Source organism: Drosophila pseudoobscura, chromosome X (assembly GCF_009870125.1).
Source record: "Drosophila pseudoobscura strain MV-25-SWS-2005 chromosome X, UCI_Dpse_MV25, whole genome shotgun sequence".
In the NCBI taxonomy this organism is placed as follows: domain Eukaryota; kingdom Metazoa; phylum Arthropoda; class Insecta; order Diptera; family Drosophilidae; genus Drosophila; species Drosophila pseudoobscura.
Window position 1 is genome coordinate 33,548,819 of NC_046683.1, and position 19,502 is coordinate 33,568,320.

The window sequence follows — 19,502 nt, forward strand, 5'->3', positions numbered from 1 at the left end:
AGGCATCACGATAGAAGTGTTCCCTAGAGTGGACGGAGTACCACGACGACCGGTTATGCGCGTGGCCAATGACGATCGAGTCAAAGTGATGATGCGTGCCGTCTCTAAGTTAGCTGTTCCGGGGTTGGTGAATGGAACTGCTTTACGGGGGTCGGGATGTCGTGGAACGGATTAGTTTAACGCTCGATAGTCAGGCAATTAAAATGTAACGACACGAATTTCGCGAAATCGATATTATTATATTTCGAATTTTTCAGGGAACTGTGTATTTGTTGATGTGCGGTCATAGTGAGAAGCGCCAAGGTCAAGTCGAAGTATTCCGATTCAAGCCGATTGGCGGGTCAGTCCCCCAAAGAGAGTGGGAGATCTCGACTCTTAGTTAAACTAAGAAAATGTATTTAACATCCAATAGAATAAAACAATACATACATCACACACGATATTTCTTGTTTCGTTGTCGAGGCGATATTTGGATGTGTTAAAGGCAACTCCCACTTCGTTATCGTCGGTCGGCGTCATTTAGTATTCAAGTCGATTTGTAATAACAACTCAATCATCTGCCTTCTTTATTCTTAAATATGCCTATTTATTTGCGGTTTCTTTTGTCTTTTTTTGTTTTTTTTGAACCTTTCCCAATATCCCTGGTTAAAAAGGAAAAAAAAATATATCTAAATCGGTCGAGACGTTCTACAGTCCAATGCTAATTAACGCAACCGTTTGGTTTTTATACAAAAAGAAAAAGATAGAGTTAAATTAGTTTAAGCAGTTAAGGAATTGAATTCGGTTCACGAATCAATAAATGAATATATAGAAACTAATTACCGGATATATTAGTGCAGAGGCAATAGAGCCCCAAACATTACGAATCGTATTGGTATGCAAATATAGGTGATAGATTCGCTTTGTTAGCGATAATTGATAACTTACTCTGGATCGCACTTAATATAATGCTCATTCACATCACGCCCACAATGGCCATTAATTGAGCCCTTAGAATTAAATTGTTCATAGCATTGCCGATCTGCTGCGGATCCCCCATATCCCCAAATTGCTTCACATTGCAGGCTTAGTGTAGGACAGTAGCCCTGGAAACAGTAGCCTGGAACATAAATATATGGGTTTCGAATTATATATAGCATGTTTAATGTTTCTATAAATAATAATGCTAGGATCTACGCACCAGAAACGCCTGACTTGCTGACGCCACATGGAGACCCATTTTTCTTATAGACGTCAGAAGGACATTGACCGACTTCGCCATCACAGTATTCTGGAAGATCACACTCATTGTTTGAGTCCCGGCAAATGTAATCCTTAGGACGTAACTGCAAACATGTAATACAATTATAATAGTTATTATGCTGGCAGGAAATAGTACATACGCGGCATTGGTCACAGCATGCGCCGCTAGCGCATTGCGCCTCAGATTTTAGCTTGCATGTTATTCCGTCGCAGCAGGGATCCAGGGCACATTCTTCAAAGGTACCACAATCACACTCCTCATCTTCCTCGACTACTTTATTACCGCAGTTTCGACGCAATTCGATCTATTGAGTGCAAATTTTGAAAAAAGCTGCATTAATAAATTTCTGGTCTAGCAACGGTTTAAGAAACTCCCAATCAGTTTACTGGGCCAAAGTGCCACAACTTATCAGTTGGATTTCCGCTCATCGCTCACCTCATTAGGCTTGTTGAGCAAACACAGTCCGTGTCCCGTACGCAATGCGTCAATGTAGTCTTTCTTACTGCATTCAGAAAATTTATACGGTTGGACATTCTCCTGCCCGACGATCGACTGTGCCATTATGCAACCATGCCAGTCGCGACAAAAACATTCCTCACCTAAAGCCAAGTAACAGATCTTTCTTTATAATTGTTATATAATGGAAAAAGACACTTCTTACGTCCATCGTCGTGCCCCATTCCGATGTTATGGCCAATCATGTGAGCCATGGTACCTGCGAGGAGGTGTGGCTCATAGACGTTAACATCGACGCTGATGCCTACAGCCCGAGGTGTACAGACAGTTTCAGGAACGGCCATCCCAGCCTCTCCGCCGGAAAATGTTTCACCACTAAAAGACGGAAATAAAATAATATATGAGCCTAGTACAGTACCCTGTAAGAGTGCACAGGGAAGACAGGAAACTCTTACGTAAGCAACTGAGTAGTGTCTCGCTCAATTTGAAACAGATTTCTTGACGTGTAATCGTTAAAGTTAGATATTGCCTTGCCAATGTCCTTACTTCCATCGATGATGGCTTGGTTTTTTCCCCATGTTTCAATATAAACCACCGACACACGAGTATTCAGGGTACGGAAGTACTTGCAATTTTAAATTCAAATAAATAGTTTCAGACATTCGGTTAATACTGTTAATACTTACCAGATCAGCTATATTGGCAACCTGTATTGCGTCGTGAATCACCTCGGCGCGCGTGCTCCCGTTCCGTTTATCAAACATAGCCTTGTCCACGATAATTGCGGTTTCAATGTATTTGGTGGCCTCTCGCACATCCCGCTTGCTGCGAATTGCGTGGTTCTGACGTATATCGTCCACCACATCCGCAACTCCTACTGACACGTGCTTGGTGCGACGAGACAATCGCCATGAGTCTAAATTACCTGAATTTGCGCATCCCTTGTTTGCTTTCGTACGCGCTTCAAAAATTACATGTGGATGTTTCTGCCAGTAAAAGCACAGGTGGTGATCGAAAGAAAACGTTAAAATGTTTGATAATTACATTTTGCGATTGCAGACTTGCTTAAATTTAATTTTTACAATATATATTGAATATTTCAATAATAGAATATTTTTTATATTTTTTAACAAAATCAATTCAATACCGAAAAGGATCTAAAAGACTTTCAAAAAACTTTCAGAATGGTCAATAATATTAGTCAACAAAATCCAATCGAAAATGTATTTTTTTTCAAACTGAGTCTTGTAGACTTGGGACTTAACATTTGTTTTGATGAATTCCAGGTTTACAAAAAAATATATTTTTGAATGTTTCGATGGCCCACATCCTCAAAACCGGAATATTAGCTGGGCAGTAAACAGTTTCAAATCGTTAAAATCGCCAGATCATTCCGGCCCAACTTCAAAAGACCGAAGACGATCAACTGGTTTCAATACAACTTCTGGAATATACTGATAGTAGGAAAATTATACTCTCATGGCTTAACGCAAACAAGCCATGAACAAACATAGATCAGACGCGTTTTTGTTTTGCGCTCCGCATATTTTCCCTTTGTTTTGCATAAACAACCGATGTTTTCATAAATAAACATTAAATACCTTCTTAATCCAAATTACTACCTGGAAATCTATTCTATTCCGCGAGTGCATGCCTTTTGATTTGTTTTTAATCATTATTTATTGAACTTCAAATTATTCGGCGTCGGCTTGTCGTGTTTGTGTTGTTGCCGTGAGTAAATTACATTGCATTACAGCTCTCGTTTCTCATCTTGTAGCTTTTGTTGTTTTATCACTCTATTGCTATCACGTCAACTTCAATAACTGTTATTTCTCTATCGCTCTTTAAACTTTCTGAGCAATAGCGCTCTCTGTTTAGTAGCTCTCGCTATAACCGCTCTCCACTCTGCTCTCTTTTCACAAATTCCGCTTTGAGCGTTGTCTGACAAATTGGTTTGATACCAATTTGTATTAGAATTTTTTTTCTTAAGTAAATAAATAAATAAAAAAAGGAAATACGCTACGGTCTGCACCAAAAAAAACTTGTAAGAAGCAGAAAAACTGACTCCGACCACTCCAAGTATGCAGCAGTTGATCTCGTTTGCCACTCCAAGTGCAACGACAGCTGCTAGCGATGCAGATTCGGTAGCCGAATTCATCACCTCGGAGAATGTTAAGTACGTCTGCAGCGTCCGTGTCCGTGGTGTCCGCAAGTTCGCCCACCATTAAATAGACGTTCCGGTCCTCCGGATATTGCCACCACAGGTACTAGGCCTGTGGTGACTAAACCACTGGTAGGAGTCCCACCAAAACGACAAGTTTTTGTTTCACGGCTGGTCCCTGACCTCATATCTAATGATGTAATTGCTTTGACACCATTTGGTCTGCCAAATTGTATCTTTGTTCCAGGTCTTAAAGAGTGCTCTTCAAAAACCCCCTCTCTTTACCAGTAAAGGTTTCTGCCACAGGGCAGGAATCTAGGCCCCTTACTCTTCACACTCTTTATTAATGACTTGCCTTCGGTATTACATACTCTCGAGTACTTATGTATGAGGATGATGTTAATTTTTGTGTCCAGTATAAGGACATTTCATTTCATTCTCACTTGCAAATCGATCTCAAAAACTTTCAGTCATAGTGTTGTGCAAACTTGTTATACCTTAATGCCTCGAAATGCCTATGACATTTCATCGTTCTAGCCTCTTGTTGGCTTCCTATACCCTATTTGGTGGTTCTCTTGAGAGAATTACACTCTCTAGTAGACTACTACTAGTAAACCTCCCTCGTAAGTTAAAAGTAGAAAAATTCTTGGGGTGATTTTTATGCACAACTTGACCAGGGGTGACATAGACATTCCTTCCACTTTGTAGATCGAATTATTCCTTGCATGCACCGTTGAGGGTCTGAGGTTGAGGTTATATCCACCACTAATTCTCTTCCTCTTATTAAATTACTAATCCTTACACTCTTTTCTAGTCATTAGTAATTAGTTATTGTAGTGGTATTTTTTTTTATATTTTGAATGCATGCCTAATTCTCTTAGAAACTTTAGTGCTAATTTTCCTCGAATATTAGTCTAACAGCTATTTTTCCTGCATGCTCGCGTCACTGCCTTCTGCTGGTGTCACACGGGCCACTTGACGGTGCAGTAATTGCATCGCCTCTTGAAAGATGCAGTCATTGCATGTCAACGTCCAACAAAAAAAGGCGGCTAAAGCCTAACACTCAACCACAAAAGTCTTTGGGCCTATCAGTCTATCGTCGCTTCTTCTCAAAACTTTGGAGAGACTAGTCGGACAAGAACTGAGGACGGGCTTTGGAGGTGGACCGTCGTTTCCTGATGCTCATCAATCAACTGCTCACGAGCAGGACGGTGTCATCATCGATGCCTTCCACACAGTCAAGGTATGTTAACAGAGGCATCCCGCAAGGTGGTTTTCTGTCTCCTCTTCTATGGAACACAGAAGTGAACAAGAATCTGTGTGACCTGGAAGAGGGTGTTGTAATTATCTTTTCGGAGAATTACCTTCAAACATACTCTACTACACTAATGTATGCTGATTATGTTAAAATCTGTCAGAGTTACTCTGATTGGTATTTGTACACACGCTTTCAACTGGATCTAAGTGAACTACTATGGTGGTGTTCAAATAATCTTCTTTTTCTGAACTTTTCCAAATGCAAACTTATGCAAACATCATATGTTCTAGGAAATCATGTTCTCGAGCGAATTTCGAGTTCAAATGACCTTGGAGTCCTTTTTGATCATAAGAAGTGTTTTAACAGCCATATAGCTGCAACAGTAAATAAAGCGTGGAGCTACCGTGCCGGATCACCAGGACGTTGAAGGCAGCTACATAGCAGACGATCTGATTAACAACAACACACAAACAATAAACGCCCAATTGTAACCTTAACAACGGACCAATTTTTAATTTGTAAATGTGGAGTCAGAGTTGCCGAAAAAGCTCGGCAGCTTCCAACATTTTGGTGACCCCGACGTGATCGCCGTGGACTTGTCGTGTGTTAGTAGTGTTTCAAGTAGTTCGTTAAATCAAATTCGAAGGTTTGATGTAACATTTGTCGAAAAGTAGCGAACCAAAGATCGTTGTGGCCCACCGTGGCAGTTCTAGCGACCCGCTATTCGCTTTCGCCGTCTTTTTCGTTGCCGCGCAGCGCACTGTCAAGACCGTCTGCATAGAGTTCTAAGCGTGGTCCGTTAGTTTTCTTCGCCTCCTCTTTCGTCGTTTGCTTCAGCCAGCTCTCGTGGCCGACTGCACATATCTCACTCTCGAATTCGAGCTTTAAACAATGCAAAACATCTCGGTCGCTCTCTTGTGCATAACTGTTGGTTCTTTTTCGGTCGTCGCTTCGTTGCTTTGCCGGCGCCTATATTTTGGACATACACAAATATTTTGGTGCAAAGTACACAACGCGTTTGCTTCTAAAAGCAAACCCAAACCCAAACGTGCCCAAAAGGCACGAGGGAGCTCGCGGGGTTTCAATTCCCTTTTCGCCTGTATTTCGTCTCTACCGCGACCGCGCTGCCCATCGGTTTCGTCTGTTCGGCAATTCTGGACTCTCGAGCCTCAGCACCGTCGAAGCGGTGGTCGCGGATCGCCGATGTCTTTGGAGCGGCACAAAGTGGGACCTTTGGCCGTCTCAGCTTGCTAAATTAGTTAGTGAATATGAGTTCAATAATTATTTGCACACCTAAAAAATGTTAAACTTTGAGTGCTTATATCTCCTAAACTAAAACTATCTTGAAAATTCGATTGAAAAATTCCCTATTAGATGCGTACATTAAATTTATCTAAAGCACTCACACAAAGACGCGCCAAAAACATCAGCGACCACGCTGCCCTACGGTTTCGGCACGAAGACGATTCATATTTTGTTTTTGTATTCTTTCTCTCGAGACACACCGACTCGACGGTGACCGAGGCATTGACGAAGCCGAGTAGCATTTCGGAGGCGAAGGTAGCGTAAAAGAGAATTGAAGTAATAGCCCCGCGCGCCCGTACCATGAAGCGTCAAACGAAAATTGAAAAAGAATTTGTTCCTCATGCAACATCTTGGTATTGTATAGTCTTTGCTCACACACTCCGCGTCAACAATATATAGCAAAAACCATGGGCAAAAGGAAAAATAATAGAAGGAGTGCATCGTTGGCTATGGGCAATGACAGTGACAGTTGGCGATGCTCCATCTAGTGAAAGGGATAGTGCGAACGCAGCCACCACCCAATTCCCTGCATCGCGGATTTCCATTATGAGGCGGAAGGCAAGAGCCCTTTTCGACAGGCTAGAGTCAATACGCACAGAGATGGATCGTGAAAAGCTGCGCCAAAGGGATGAATATAATCTGCGAGGGTTCTTGGAATCATTGACGGAGCTGAAATCCAATTTTATTGTGGCACACACCAGTTTGAAATGAATTTTGAATCTATGTCCAGTGAAATACCAGGAAAATTTGACTCGTCCATCCTATCATTGAGGACCATTCTACAGCGTGAGTTGGGCAAGTGTTCCCAGCCCATTATTTCACGTTTCAAATGAACCCAAGTGAATCCCAATCCATAATGTACATGGCCAATGGATCGCGCTTGCCACAGCTGCACTTGCCCAAGTTTAGCGCAGCCTATACAGAGTGGACAAGCTTCTATTCCATGTTCACAGCTGTGATTGATAGTGAAGCTGAGCTGACTTTTATCGATAAGTTACAGCATTTGCGGTCTTGTTTAAGCAAAGCGGCGTTGGACACCAATAGTTCGTTGAAGATGAGCGAGGCTAATTACAATACCGCATTAGATATTCTCAAAAATCGATTTGCTAATAAACGTCTCATTCTACAGGCACACATTAGAGACATATTTGGGCTGGCACGTGGAGACTTCTCTATTGTTTCGCAGCGGGCGTTTACGGATGCCGCCACCTCACATCTTCGCGCGTTGGAAGCGCTTGCAACTAAGGAGGAAATAGCTGATTGCATCATCGTCCACGCACTCTGGAAGAATTTGGACAGGCAGACTCAAGTTAAATGGGAAGCAGCGTCGTCGAATCACGATATTCTATCCTGGAGTAATTATCTGCATTTCTGGAACAAAGATGTCGAACAAAGACCCTTGAAGGCATTCACCACTCCATACAAGGGCAAGATGGTCAGGTTGGCAAGTCAGGGAAGTCACCGTGAGTACGCATCATCGAAAATCGTTTGTAGCATCGTGCGCTCCTGTTTCCTGTGTTTTTTGGGATGACACGAACCATATGATTGCCAATTGTCAACGGTTCAAAACTCTATCGCCGAATGATCGTCACAAGGAAGCAAAGAGGTTCTTGTTAAGCGTCAATTGCCTACGAAAGGGTCATCACTTGAAAGATTGTAAATCAGGTCCCTGCCGTACTTGCCAATCGAAGCACCACACTTCTGCATTTTCTTCGTCCAACAGAACCCTTCCATACTGTTTCTTCAATTGAGCCGCAACCAAATCATACCGCCATGGCAGCATTGTCGCCCTCCTTGGCGCAAGCGCATATATCCCAGCGTCCGTCTGAGCCTGTTATATTAGCCACCGTCGTCGTTCTCGTCAAAAACAGTGCTGGAACTTTCATGCCATGTCGCGCATTGTTGGACTCGGGCTCGCAATTGCATTTCGTAACTACTCGTCAGCTTCAAGTGCGAAAAACCAAGCTGCTTGCTGCAGTCTCTGGCATAGAAGATGCTAGCTTCTCAACTTAAGGTATCTGCCGTCGTTCCCCAGAAGATTACGGGCAGTCAACCTCGCGTCTCAATTAGCTCTGCTAATTGGCCTATACCTTTGAATATCCAGCTTGCTGACCCTTCGATCCATAAGCCGCATCGGATTGATATGCTCATCGGAGCCGGACTGTTCTTCGAGACTCTCCGTTCTTTCCCCCCTGCGGTAAGAGCACGGAGTTAAACCAGCTCCTTTGAGACTGAACAAGTGCCCTAGTTCACTGACAGCTAAAGGTAGCAAAATAAAAAATAGAGTATATAGAGTATATAGAGTATAAAATAAATGAATGAAACGTAAGTTTCAATTAATAATTTGGGAAAATACGAGCTAAGCAGGCTGTATTTTTAATATATAACTGGGAATATCTATTATGATCGGAGAATAATAAAAAAAAATAAAAATTAATGAAACGGAAGTTTCAATTAATATATTGGAAAAATACGAGCTGGACAGGCTGTATTTTAATAGGTAACGAAAGATGTATATCTATTGTAATTGAAAAATACAAATTTTTCGCGACGGTGGCGTTTTTGAGGTCGAAACATCGAAAGAAAAAAAAAATAGTCCCAAACATCAAAAGTTAATGGCTAGCAATTGAAAAAAAGCTGGCAAGTATCAGTGACTGTGAAAAAAAAAAAAATAAATAAATAAATTGGTTTGTGTGTGCCCAAGGTGACAGCAACAATAACTGCAGCGACGGAAAGACCTGCAGCAGCGACATCAGCGGCAGCGACATCAGCAGCAGCGACATCAGCGACAGCGACTTCTGCAGCATCGACATCAGCAGCAGTGACAACAACAGCAGAAGCAGAATTCATCAGCTAAGTCAGATATTTAAATTTTTTTTAAGCCTAATTAAGTAACAAATTAAAGTAAGATGTTATCGGAACAAATAATTAAGCATTTAGAGGCTCAAGCCGCGATAGCAAAGGAGATTAATGAGATTGAAGCTGGTCATTTGACCAGCGATGTAATCCAAAGTTTAGGAGACCTTAAGAACAAAGTTACAGGAAATATCTCTGCACTGTTAGCATATGGAGTAGTCGATCATGACTACTATAAGAGACAGTAGTACGAAAAAATTATGAAAAAATAAAAAAAGTATGTAGAGTCAAAAAATAATGAAACCCTAACGGAAGGGAAGGTAGAAATAACAAAGTTACAATCAGTGGCGACTGAAACTTTGAAGGAAGACAGAGAGCCCAATATTGACAATAGCATTGAAAAAGTATCTGAGGAAATCGACAGAATAGTGGAAAACCTGAAGACGTATTTAGAGCAAACCATGCAGAGGTTTGATCAGGCTAAAATTGGAGAGTGTAGAATGAGAAAAAAAATAAGTTCCTCAGTAAAAAACTGAGCTCAAAAATTGAGAAATTTTATCATAGCTATGAAACAAACGACAGCTTCAACGAGCAGACCGGCGAGTTTGACTTTGATATTCCAAGCATGTTGAGCAACCTAGAAGTTAGGATGCTAACCGTATCCGAGGGAAACAGCATGGATACTAAAGGGGCAACAATAAACAAAGGAAGATATCGATTTGCTTGATCTTCCACATTCTTGGGCAAAAAAAGAGTGGGACGGCTTATCACAAATATTTTGTGAATAAATTCATAACAGAGATAGTCTAAGTACATCTCTAAAATTCAATTATTTGAAAATCGCGATACAGGGTGAGGCACGGAGTATGGTAGCTCACCTTTTAACTGTGCCGCTGGAGAATTAAAATGCCGCTTGGGAATTGCTGACCAAGCGATATGAAAATAAACGAAAAATACTTTCGGATCAGCTGAATTGTCTACTAGACTTACCAGTGCTAGATCACGATTCCGCGAAATATATTAAATGGTTTTCTGATTCTATAAATGAGTCAATACATTTAATCAAATTAAAGTCACAATTACAGTCACAGAAGACACAGAAGAAGTTAATGTGATTTTCGCGTCAAAAAGTGTGAAAAAGTTCAACAACCTTACAATTATATGAAAGTCATATAAAAAGGACAAAAGAGATCCAAGCATTTCCAGATGTAATGGAATTTTTAGAACAACGGTACACTTCTCTTTACACGTCGCAGGATAAAGAGTGGAAACCGCTGAAAAAGGTAGTGCAATATGGTAAAAAAAAGAAAATTGTCCGTTATGTAAAATGGCAGGACATACCATAATTCACTGCTATAAGTTTAAGGGAATGAGTCCGATAGATAGAGGCCAGTTGATTAAAACACAGCACCTTTGCACTAAATGCTGTAGGCATGTATAAGAAATGCTTATCGGAAAGTGTAAGTAGGATGCTTAAGCTTAAATCCGTTCTTAGATAAAGAAGGATTGTTATGAGTTGGAGGTAGATTGCAAAACTCCAACGCGGAATTTGAGGTTAAACATCCTTTGATTTTAGATAAGTGTCACTTGACGTCTTTAATTATCAAGAATGCACATAAAGAAACATTGCACGGTGGAATTAACCTGATGCGAAACTATATCCAGCGAAAATTTTGGTATTTGGGCTACGAAATTTCTTAAAGAAAAAACTTTAAGAGTTTGTCACCTGTGCTAGGTGTAGACAAAATGTCGCACCCGTTTCGAAATACAGGAAACGCCGGGCCTTACTATATCCGATGCTCTCAAAACCGGGGCAGCAATCCTATAAGTGATATATTGCCGTATTCGTGAGCATGGCGACAAAAGCTATTCATTTGGAAGTAGTCACCGAAGTTACTTCAGATGCATTTCTGGCTTCACCTAGAAGATTTTCTCAAGAAGAGGAAAATGTGCAAAAATCTTTTCAGGTAATGAACCAACTTTGTGGGAGCTTCGCGCAAATTAAAAGTCGAATATCAAAGAGCCCTTAAGAAAAACATAAAAGTGGTGCCAATATTAGAAAGAGAACAGATCGAGTGGCACTTCATTTCCCCGGCAGGACCTCATTTCGGAAGTATTTGGCAAGCTGGGGTAAAATCAGTGAAATATCACTTGAAAAGAGTAATTGGGGACAATAATTTAACCTATGAGGAAATGTCCACTCCATTATGTCAAATGGAAGCGGTATTAAATTCACGCCCTTTGCAGCTACAAATGATATTGACGATCTGGATGTATTAACACCAGTTAATTTTATTATTGGAATGCCAATATTTGGCCCGATTAAGACAATTTGTGGAGACTAATTCAGAAAATGAAAAGAGAATTTTGGATTAAACGGAAAGAAGATTATTTGCACACACTGCAACAAAGAAATAAATGGAAAATAGGAACGCAGAATATTAAAAAGGGACAGATTGTATTAATAAAAAAAGAAAACTGTCACCCAGCTATATGGTCCTTTGGAAAAATAGAAGAAATACATAAAGGTAAGGACGATAGAGTCAGAGTAGTAACTATAAAACATCAAGACGGGTTGATAAAACGACCTATAACTAAAATTTTTCCATTAGCTGGAATTGAGTCAGAAGAGCGAAACGTTGAAAAAAGTAGTGCAATATGGTAAAATAAAAGAAAATTGTCTGCTATGTAAAATGGCAGGACATACCATAAATCACTGCTATAAGTTTAAGGGAACGAGTCCGATAGATTAAAAAACAGCACCTTTGCACAAAATGCTGTAGGCATGATACGTATAAGAAATGCTTATCTGAAATTTTATGTGAGATTTGTAAAAAACCTCATCATACGATGCTCCATATTTCCTACGAAAATAGGAAAAATGTTAACACTTGCCTGACAAAAGCCACAGCACTTATAAAGGTAAGGTCAAGGAATGGTGGCTATCAAAACCTTGGAGCTCTCATTGATTGTGGGTCGCAATGTACCATAATTTCAGAAGCTGCGCAAATATTAAACTTAGTACGAAAAAGAGCGAACACCGAGGTAAGTGGAATGTCATATACAGACTCTTGCACTTTAAAGTACAAATTTACTTTATCTGTAAAAACTCGTGATTGTAATAAAGGTCCTCTAAATATTGAAGCAATTATTCTTCTGAAACTGATGAAAGATTACCATTAAAGTCTTTCAATATTGACAAAACTAAGTGGCAAGATTATGTGTTGGCAGACCCTCACTTTAACAAACCAAGTAGGGTATATGTAATAATTGGGATATTTAAAAAAAAAGGAGTAGTAAAAATAGTCGGACTACTTGGTCAAAATACAGAATTCGGATGGATTATATCCGGTTGCATCAAATCAAAGGGTGATAAATTTATTGTGGCGACAACAATTGAAGTTGGGGACTTAGAGCGGTGCTGGGAATTGGAATGTGAAAAGAATGACGTAGAAGAAGATGTGTGCGAGGAGCATTTCTTGGAAACAACAAGAATAGATGAGAATGGTAGGTATGTAGTTAAAATACCATTTGAAAAAGAAGAGGATCTAGGAGGTTCAAAACTACAAGCTATGGCGCGATTTTACAGGTTAGAAAGAAAGCTCAGCAATAATACAAAATTAAGAGAAAATTACATAAAGTTTATGCATGAATATACAAACTTAGGACATATGGTAGAGTCCAAAGAAGAAGAAATATTATTTGCCCCATCAAGGAGTCATAAGAGATTCCAGTCTAACCACAAAGCTGAGGGTGGTTTTCGATGCTTCAGCAAACACCACAAACAATAAAAGTTTCAATGATATCATGTGGGTTGGACCAAGAGTCTAAAAAGATATTTTCGATATTATGGTGAAATGGCGTAAATGGCCATTTGTAATATCTGCGGACATTGAACAAATGTACTACCAAATTAATGTTGATAAAGACGATCAACAATATTTGCATATAGTTTGGAGGGATAACTTGACGGATTGGCCGTCAGCCATCGGGTGCTACAGGGGGACAAACGGATGACGGGTCGGCTCGCACAACTGTAGACTCGGAAAGGGGCACAGGCGCCTCGGGTTCATGGCTTGCCCTGGATCCAAGGCGACTGTGCTCTGCGTCATAGGATACAGGTGGGCACGAGCGAACCGGCACCCGCCGTAACTGTACACACCGGCAGAAGTGCGACTATACTCTCCCCGTGAGGGCGGCTGGAAACAGGTCCTGGTACGGTCATGTCTCTGCCAGGATGCTGGCTAATTGTAGTCGGGCGGAGAGAAGGAAACTATCAGTGAAATTACCCCAATCCAAGGTGACACTGTTATATGCCGAGGGATGCATGGCCGGGGGGGTGCCCGGTCACTAATATGCGGACTCTGGATACCTGCCGACCTCCAGTTTAAATCAGGCTTCCCGGGGCAAGCGGGCAATGCCTCGGGTGACCATCCCCTTCCCGCCTACTCGTGGGAACTACTATGCCAAATAATAAATATGTAAAAACAAACAAAGCCGCAAAGGAGCTCGGTACTCCTCTTAAAGTACCGGAGGGACAAGCCAATCCCTCTGCACCAGCTCCTGGGAAACCGGGTCCAAAGAAGACGGGGAAGGAGACTGAGTCGGTCCACCGTCTTCAGGCAGCAGCCGCAGCGAGGGGGGCCTGAAAAGCCAATCGGGTCCTTCCAAGTCGGGTGGCTCCAAGGGCGAAGCGGATACCGGGGTGGCTGCCAAGCAGAGCGTAATCGCGGCTGATAAGCGCACCGGGACCGAAGAACCCTTGGGAGCCCCGGCGGCCAGCGTCTTTGCACCACGGGGAGGAAAGCCGTCGTACCAGGACAGGAGACGAGCGGCTTTCATCCTGTCCAACGAAGACCCGAATTTCAAGGCGTCAGCCGAAGGAAAGGAGCAGAGGCTGTGGGCCTGCTCAATCCTTCCTCTGTTCCAGCCAGCCAAAGCCGAAAGGGCGCAGCCAAGGCCCCCAACAAGCGGCAACGCTCAGCGGAGGACCCCGCAAATCAGCCAGGCCAAGCCCAGCAAGCCAAGCGGGTGAAGACCCACCTCACGAACCGGCCGTTCGCTGAGGTGGCGAGGGGCAAGACCCTGATCGGTGTCCTGGACAGAGGCGCCGAGGACGGCCATGTCCCTCGCGATAAGTGGCACCTGGTGGAGAACGAGCTCTAGGACCTGTTCCTATTGGAACTGGAGGAGAACGGCGGACCACCGCCAAAGTGTGAGGACGCAGGGTGGCATCAAGGCAAGGTGAAAGCCATCGCCTGCCAAGACGCTCGCTCTGCGGCCCTCTACATGAAGGCGGTGGCGGCCCTAAAAGAGGTCTATCCAGGGGCGAAACTGGAGGCCGTGAAGTGGGAAGATGTCCCTAGTCGCCCGAGAGCCAGAGCGTGGGTCTCGGCTAAGCCTGCAGAGCCTGAGAAGATCCTCAGGTTACTGCAGGTCTGCAACCCCCACCTTCCTACAGCCGACTGGAAGGTGGCAAAGGTGGAGGATATCCAAGGGCAGAGGCGCCTCTCGTAATCCTCGTCCTAAATGAGGAATCCATAGATCTCCTCGCAAAGTCGGACGGTGTAGTGGATTATGGCTACAAGAAGGTCACCATATCCACTTACAAGTCCGATCGCAAGGGCAGGCAAGCGGAGGTCGAGCCAGACCCGGAGCTGCCGGAGATCCCGAAAGAGGGGGCCTCGTGCGAGGAAGACAACCCGGCGTCGGATGCGGCGTCCATGATGTCGGACGACATCCTGGACGACTACGCGTTCGACGAGAGCGACCTAGCCAGAGGTCTCAGCCCTATCGTTGTCGGGGAGGAGCCGGAGTCCCCTGACAGCGATCTAGAAGTAACAATGGTAGAGGCGAGCCTCAGGAATGTCGTTGACGCTCCTGCAGATAAACCTCCACCATTGTAAGGCAGCATGCGCTGCTCTACTGCTCCACCTGGCCAAGGGTGGAGCCGACATAGTCCTCATTCAGGAGCCCTGGATCTTCGGAAACAGGGTCTCCGGTCTGAGGACTTCTGACTACAAGCTATATGTAGCTGAAACCGCAGGTAAAATTCGTACCTGCATTCTTGCAAAAAGAGAGTTGCACTTATTTTTGCTCCCAAATTTCAGCAATGAAGACCACACCGCAGTGAGCCTCGAAGGCCAGGAGCGCTCACTGAGGATCTGCTCCGCATACATGGGGCATGAACAACCAGACCCCCCTCCACACGCGCCTCTCCGGGCTCTAATCGCAGACTGCTCGGCCAAGGACATCGGCCTAATTGTGGGGTGTGATGCCAATGCACATCACTGTCAGTGGGGAAGCACTGACACAAACGAAAGGGGTGAGTACCTTTTCAGTTACTTACTGACCACTCAGATGGTCTTATTAAACCGGGGTAGTGATCCCACCTTTATCATTAAAAACCGCAAGGTGGTCCTGGACCTCACGCTTGCCTCTCATGAGATACAGCGTAACATTGTATCCTGGAGGGTCCTGGAAGAGCACTCCTTCTCGGACCACAGGTACGTGGAAACTGTCTTCTCCTTCTCAGTACCGAAGCCAGTCCGATTCCGGAACATCAGGCGGACAAACTGGACTCGGTACTCTGATTACCTCTGTCGTGTTCTCCCTGAGCCCCCATCTGAGGAGGAATTCTCCACGGAGGCCACGACTCGTCTTCTTAAGAACTTTACCGACGCCTGCAATAAGGCGCTCGACAAAGCATGCCCCTCTGGCAAGAACAGAGGCCGGAAGAAACCTGAATGGTGGAATCCGAAACTGGGTGAACTCCGGAAAGCCTCCCGGAGACTCTTCAATAAAGCTTAGGCTGAAAACGTTGAGCAAAACTGGGCCGAGTACAAGGCCAGTCTGTCAACCTAAAACAAAGAACTTAGAAAAGCCAAACGCGCCTCCTGGCGTAAGTTCTGCAGCGAAATCGAGAGTAACTCAGAAGCCTCACGCTTGCGCAGAGTTCTCTCGAAGACAACACCCACCCTGGGCTAGTTGAAGAACACCGACCAGTCGAGGACTACGTCCAGCGAGGAGTCGCTAAATCTTCTCCTAAATACCCACTTCCCTGGCTGCGATGAAAACAGACCCAACTACCTCGCGCCTCCTTCTGTCGCCTCAAATGCCATCCTGAGACTGCTAAGCCAGGAGAACATTTCCTGGGCGATCAGAAGTTTTAAACCCTACAAGTCCGCGGGGCCAGACGGCATTTTCCCTGCCCAACTGATTCACGCGGGACATAAAGCCTTTAACTGGCTCAAAATAATTTACGAGTGAATCTTCTCCCACGGGTGCATTCCTGACACCTGGCTTCAGAATAAAGTCGTATTCATACCCAAGGCGGGCAAGCCCTCGCACACTGCCCCAAAAGATTTCAGACCCATAAGTCTATCGTCTTTTCTTCTAAAGGCGATGGAGCGGCTCCTGGGGCTTCATCTAACGGCGTGCATTCCGTCCAGTCTGATCTCAGACTCCCAGCATGCCTATCGGAAGGGAAGATCCACCGAAACGGCCCTACACTCGATCACATCGATCATCGAAGCGTCCCTTAATTTTAAGGAGTACACCCTAGTAGCCTTCCTCGACATAGAAGGCGCCTTTAACAACATCCTTCCGACCGCCATCACGGCCGCACTGACGGATCTGGGCGTTGACTCCAGGACGGTGAGCCTGATCGATCAGATGCTACAATGCAGGACGGTTGAGGCATCACTGGGGACGTCAACGTGTACCAGATTTGTCAGCAGAGGCACACCGCAGGGCGGAGTCCTCTCGCCCCTCCTATGGAACGTGGCAGTGAACACACTTTCCGCAGACGTTGTGTGAGTGCATGACAAGTACTCTCACGAAAATGTCGAAATGGGCAGACAAATGCGGGTTAGGCGTCAACCCGTCTAAAACGGAACTGGTGTTTTTCACTTGGAAGTACAAGGTTCCCGCACTGATTCCCCCTAGACTATGTGGGGAAGCGCTAGTTTTCAGCAGCAACGCCAAGTATCTTGGCCTAATCCTCGACAGAAAGCTCGACTGGAAATTGAGCATAGAGGACAGAGTAAAGAAAGTGGCCCTCTATACTTGCAGGAAAGCCATTGGACTAAAATGGGGAATGATCCCCTATATAGTCCGATGGCTCTACACCGCCATCATATGACCGATCATGCTCCCTGGAGTGGTGGTATGGTGGCCAGCCTTAGACAGAAGGACATGCCTCAATAAACTCGGCAGAGTTCAACGCATGGCAGAGCTATGCATCACTGGCGGGCTACGCACTATTCCAGGGGAAGCCCTGGATACTGTGCTGGACCTCCTCCCTGTTGATCTCATGGGAAAGAAGGTGGCAACACTTTCCGCCCTCCGAATGAGAGAAGCCAGACTGTGGAAGGCGTCCGTGGTTGGGCACTCAGGACTCCTGATGAGACTCCCGCAATTACCAAAGAGGACAGATTACTGTATTCCTAGCGATCACCTATCGACGCCCTTCCAGGTATCAATCCCACCTAGGGAGGACTGGGAGATGGGCGAACCAGGACCTGCAAATGCGGTTCACTTCTACACTGATGGCTCAAAGTTAGACGACCGCGTGGGAGGCGGAGTCAACTGTAGCGAGCTGAACATCAGTCATTGCTTCAGGCTCCCGGATCACTGTAGTGTGTTCCAAGCGGAGGTTGAAGCCATCAAGGAGGCCATTTCGATCGTCTCCAAACTACTCCTAGATACGCACTTAGTGTGCGTCTTCTCGGACAGCCAAGCAGCTATCAAAGCTCTAGGCTCAATATCGTCGAACTCAGCGACTGTAAATGACTGCCGCAGGTCTCTGCACGAGATCGCAGAGCAGTTAGATCTCTTCCTTATATGGGTCCCCGGCCACAGGGACATCGAGGGGAATGACGCCGCCGACGAGCTAGCCAGGCAGGGTACTACGATTTCTCTCCTATCGGAGAGGGAGCAAGTAGCGATGCCCTTGGCTACGTGCAAGCTCATAACGCACGAATTGTTCGAGCATTGTTCTTCTGCCACTGCCCAGCCCTTGGAAATCGTCGTCTTCGTATTCTCGGGGCCGCTTTCCTCACGGACATTTCGGACCTGTCCGTAATCAAACCAGGGACCTTGTCCAAATACATCCAAGCCACCGGATGGGACTGCCCTTAACCTGCAGTAGAATGCTCTCACGGTTCGGGCAACGCGAAGGGGCACATGCCCATGCGGCAACACAACGGACCTGTTTATAGGTCCAAGTGAGCTTGGGGGCGGGAGGCTCTTATCCCCCCCCTCCCTTAAAACCGTTACGTATGGTACAGCTTCAGCACCCTACTTAGCAACCAGGATGCTTGTTTCAATAGTATAGAGAATTGCAAAAATCAAGCTATTAGGGAAATCATAAAGAATGATTTTTATATGGACGACCTGATGACAGGTGCCGACACGATACTGGATGCTAAAAGGCATGTAAAGGAACTTACCCGGGAGTCTAATAAGGTTGGGTTTAACTTAAGAAAGTGGATAACAAATATCCCAGAAATTATAGAAGGCATTAGAGATGACCAAGAAAATAAAGTATTAACCATTGAGGAGCATGAATCCGTCAAAACCTTACGACTACAGTGGGAACCGGTTAAAGACGAGTTAAGGTTCAATTTCCACTATGAACCAATGAACCACCAGCTCCTGGGAAACCGGGTCCAAAGAAGACGGGGAAGGAGACTGAGTCGGTCCACCGTCTTCAGGCAGCAGCCGCAGCGAGGGGGGGCCCGAAAAGCCAATCGGGTCCTTCCAAGTCGGGTGGCTCCAAGGGCGAAGCGGATACCGGGGTGGCTGCCAAGCAGAGCGTAATCGCGGCTGATAAGCGCACCGGGACCGAAGAACCCTTGGGAGCCCCGGCGGGCAGCGTCTCTGCACCACGGGGAGGAAAGCCGTCGTACCAGGACAGGAGACGAGCGGCTTTCATCCTGTCCAACGAAGACCCGAATTTCAAGGCATCAGCCGAAGGAAAGGAGCAGAGGCTGTAGGCCTGCTCAATCCTTCCTCTGTTCCAGCCAGCCAAAGCCGGAAAGGGCGTAGCCAAGGCCCCCAACAAGCGGCAACGCTCAGCGGAGGACCCCGCAAATCAGCCAGGCCAAGCCCAGCAAGCCAAGCGGGTGAAGACCCACCTCACGAACCGGTCGTTCGCTGAGGTGGCGAGGGGCAAGACCCTGATCGGTGTCCTGGACAGGGGCGCCGAGGACGGCCATGTC

At 45.1% G+C, this 19,502-nt stretch overlaps 1 protein-coding gene and 1 long non-coding RNA gene across 16 annotated transcripts in view; both read right to left on the minus strand.

The window, feature by feature from the left end:
• The window catches only part of mmd (disintegrin and metalloproteinase domain-containing protein mind-meld), a 557,313-nt gene that overhangs the window by 243,284 nt on the left and 294,527 nt on the right, over positions 1-19,502 (minus strand). For all 15 annotated transcript variants that reach the window (XM_033383140.1, XM_033383136.1, XM_033383138.1 and 12 more), the window contains 7 exons: positions 2,386-2,685; positions 2,155-2,324; positions 1,905-2,074; positions 1,679-1,842; positions 1,383-1,547; positions 1,181-1,325; positions 928-1,099 (listed from right to left, as the gene is read on the minus strand). In XM_033383140.1, the coding sequence (XP_033239031.1) occupies positions 928-1,099; positions 1,181-1,325; positions 1,383-1,547; positions 1,679-1,842; positions 1,905-2,074; positions 2,155-2,324; positions 2,386-2,685 (1,286 nt within the window). The remainder of the gene's footprint in view (positions 1-927; positions 1,100-1,180; positions 1,326-1,382; positions 1,548-1,678; positions 1,843-1,904; positions 2,075-2,154; positions 2,325-2,385; positions 2,686-19,502) is intronic.
• On the minus strand, positions 7,072-8,736 carry LOC117184636 (uncharacterized). The gene is made up of 2 exons (XR_004470046.1): positions 8,102-8,736; positions 7,072-8,051 (listed from the first exon to the last, which is right to left on the minus strand). It is a non-coding gene; the product is annotated as an uncharacterized lncRNA (long non-coding RNA).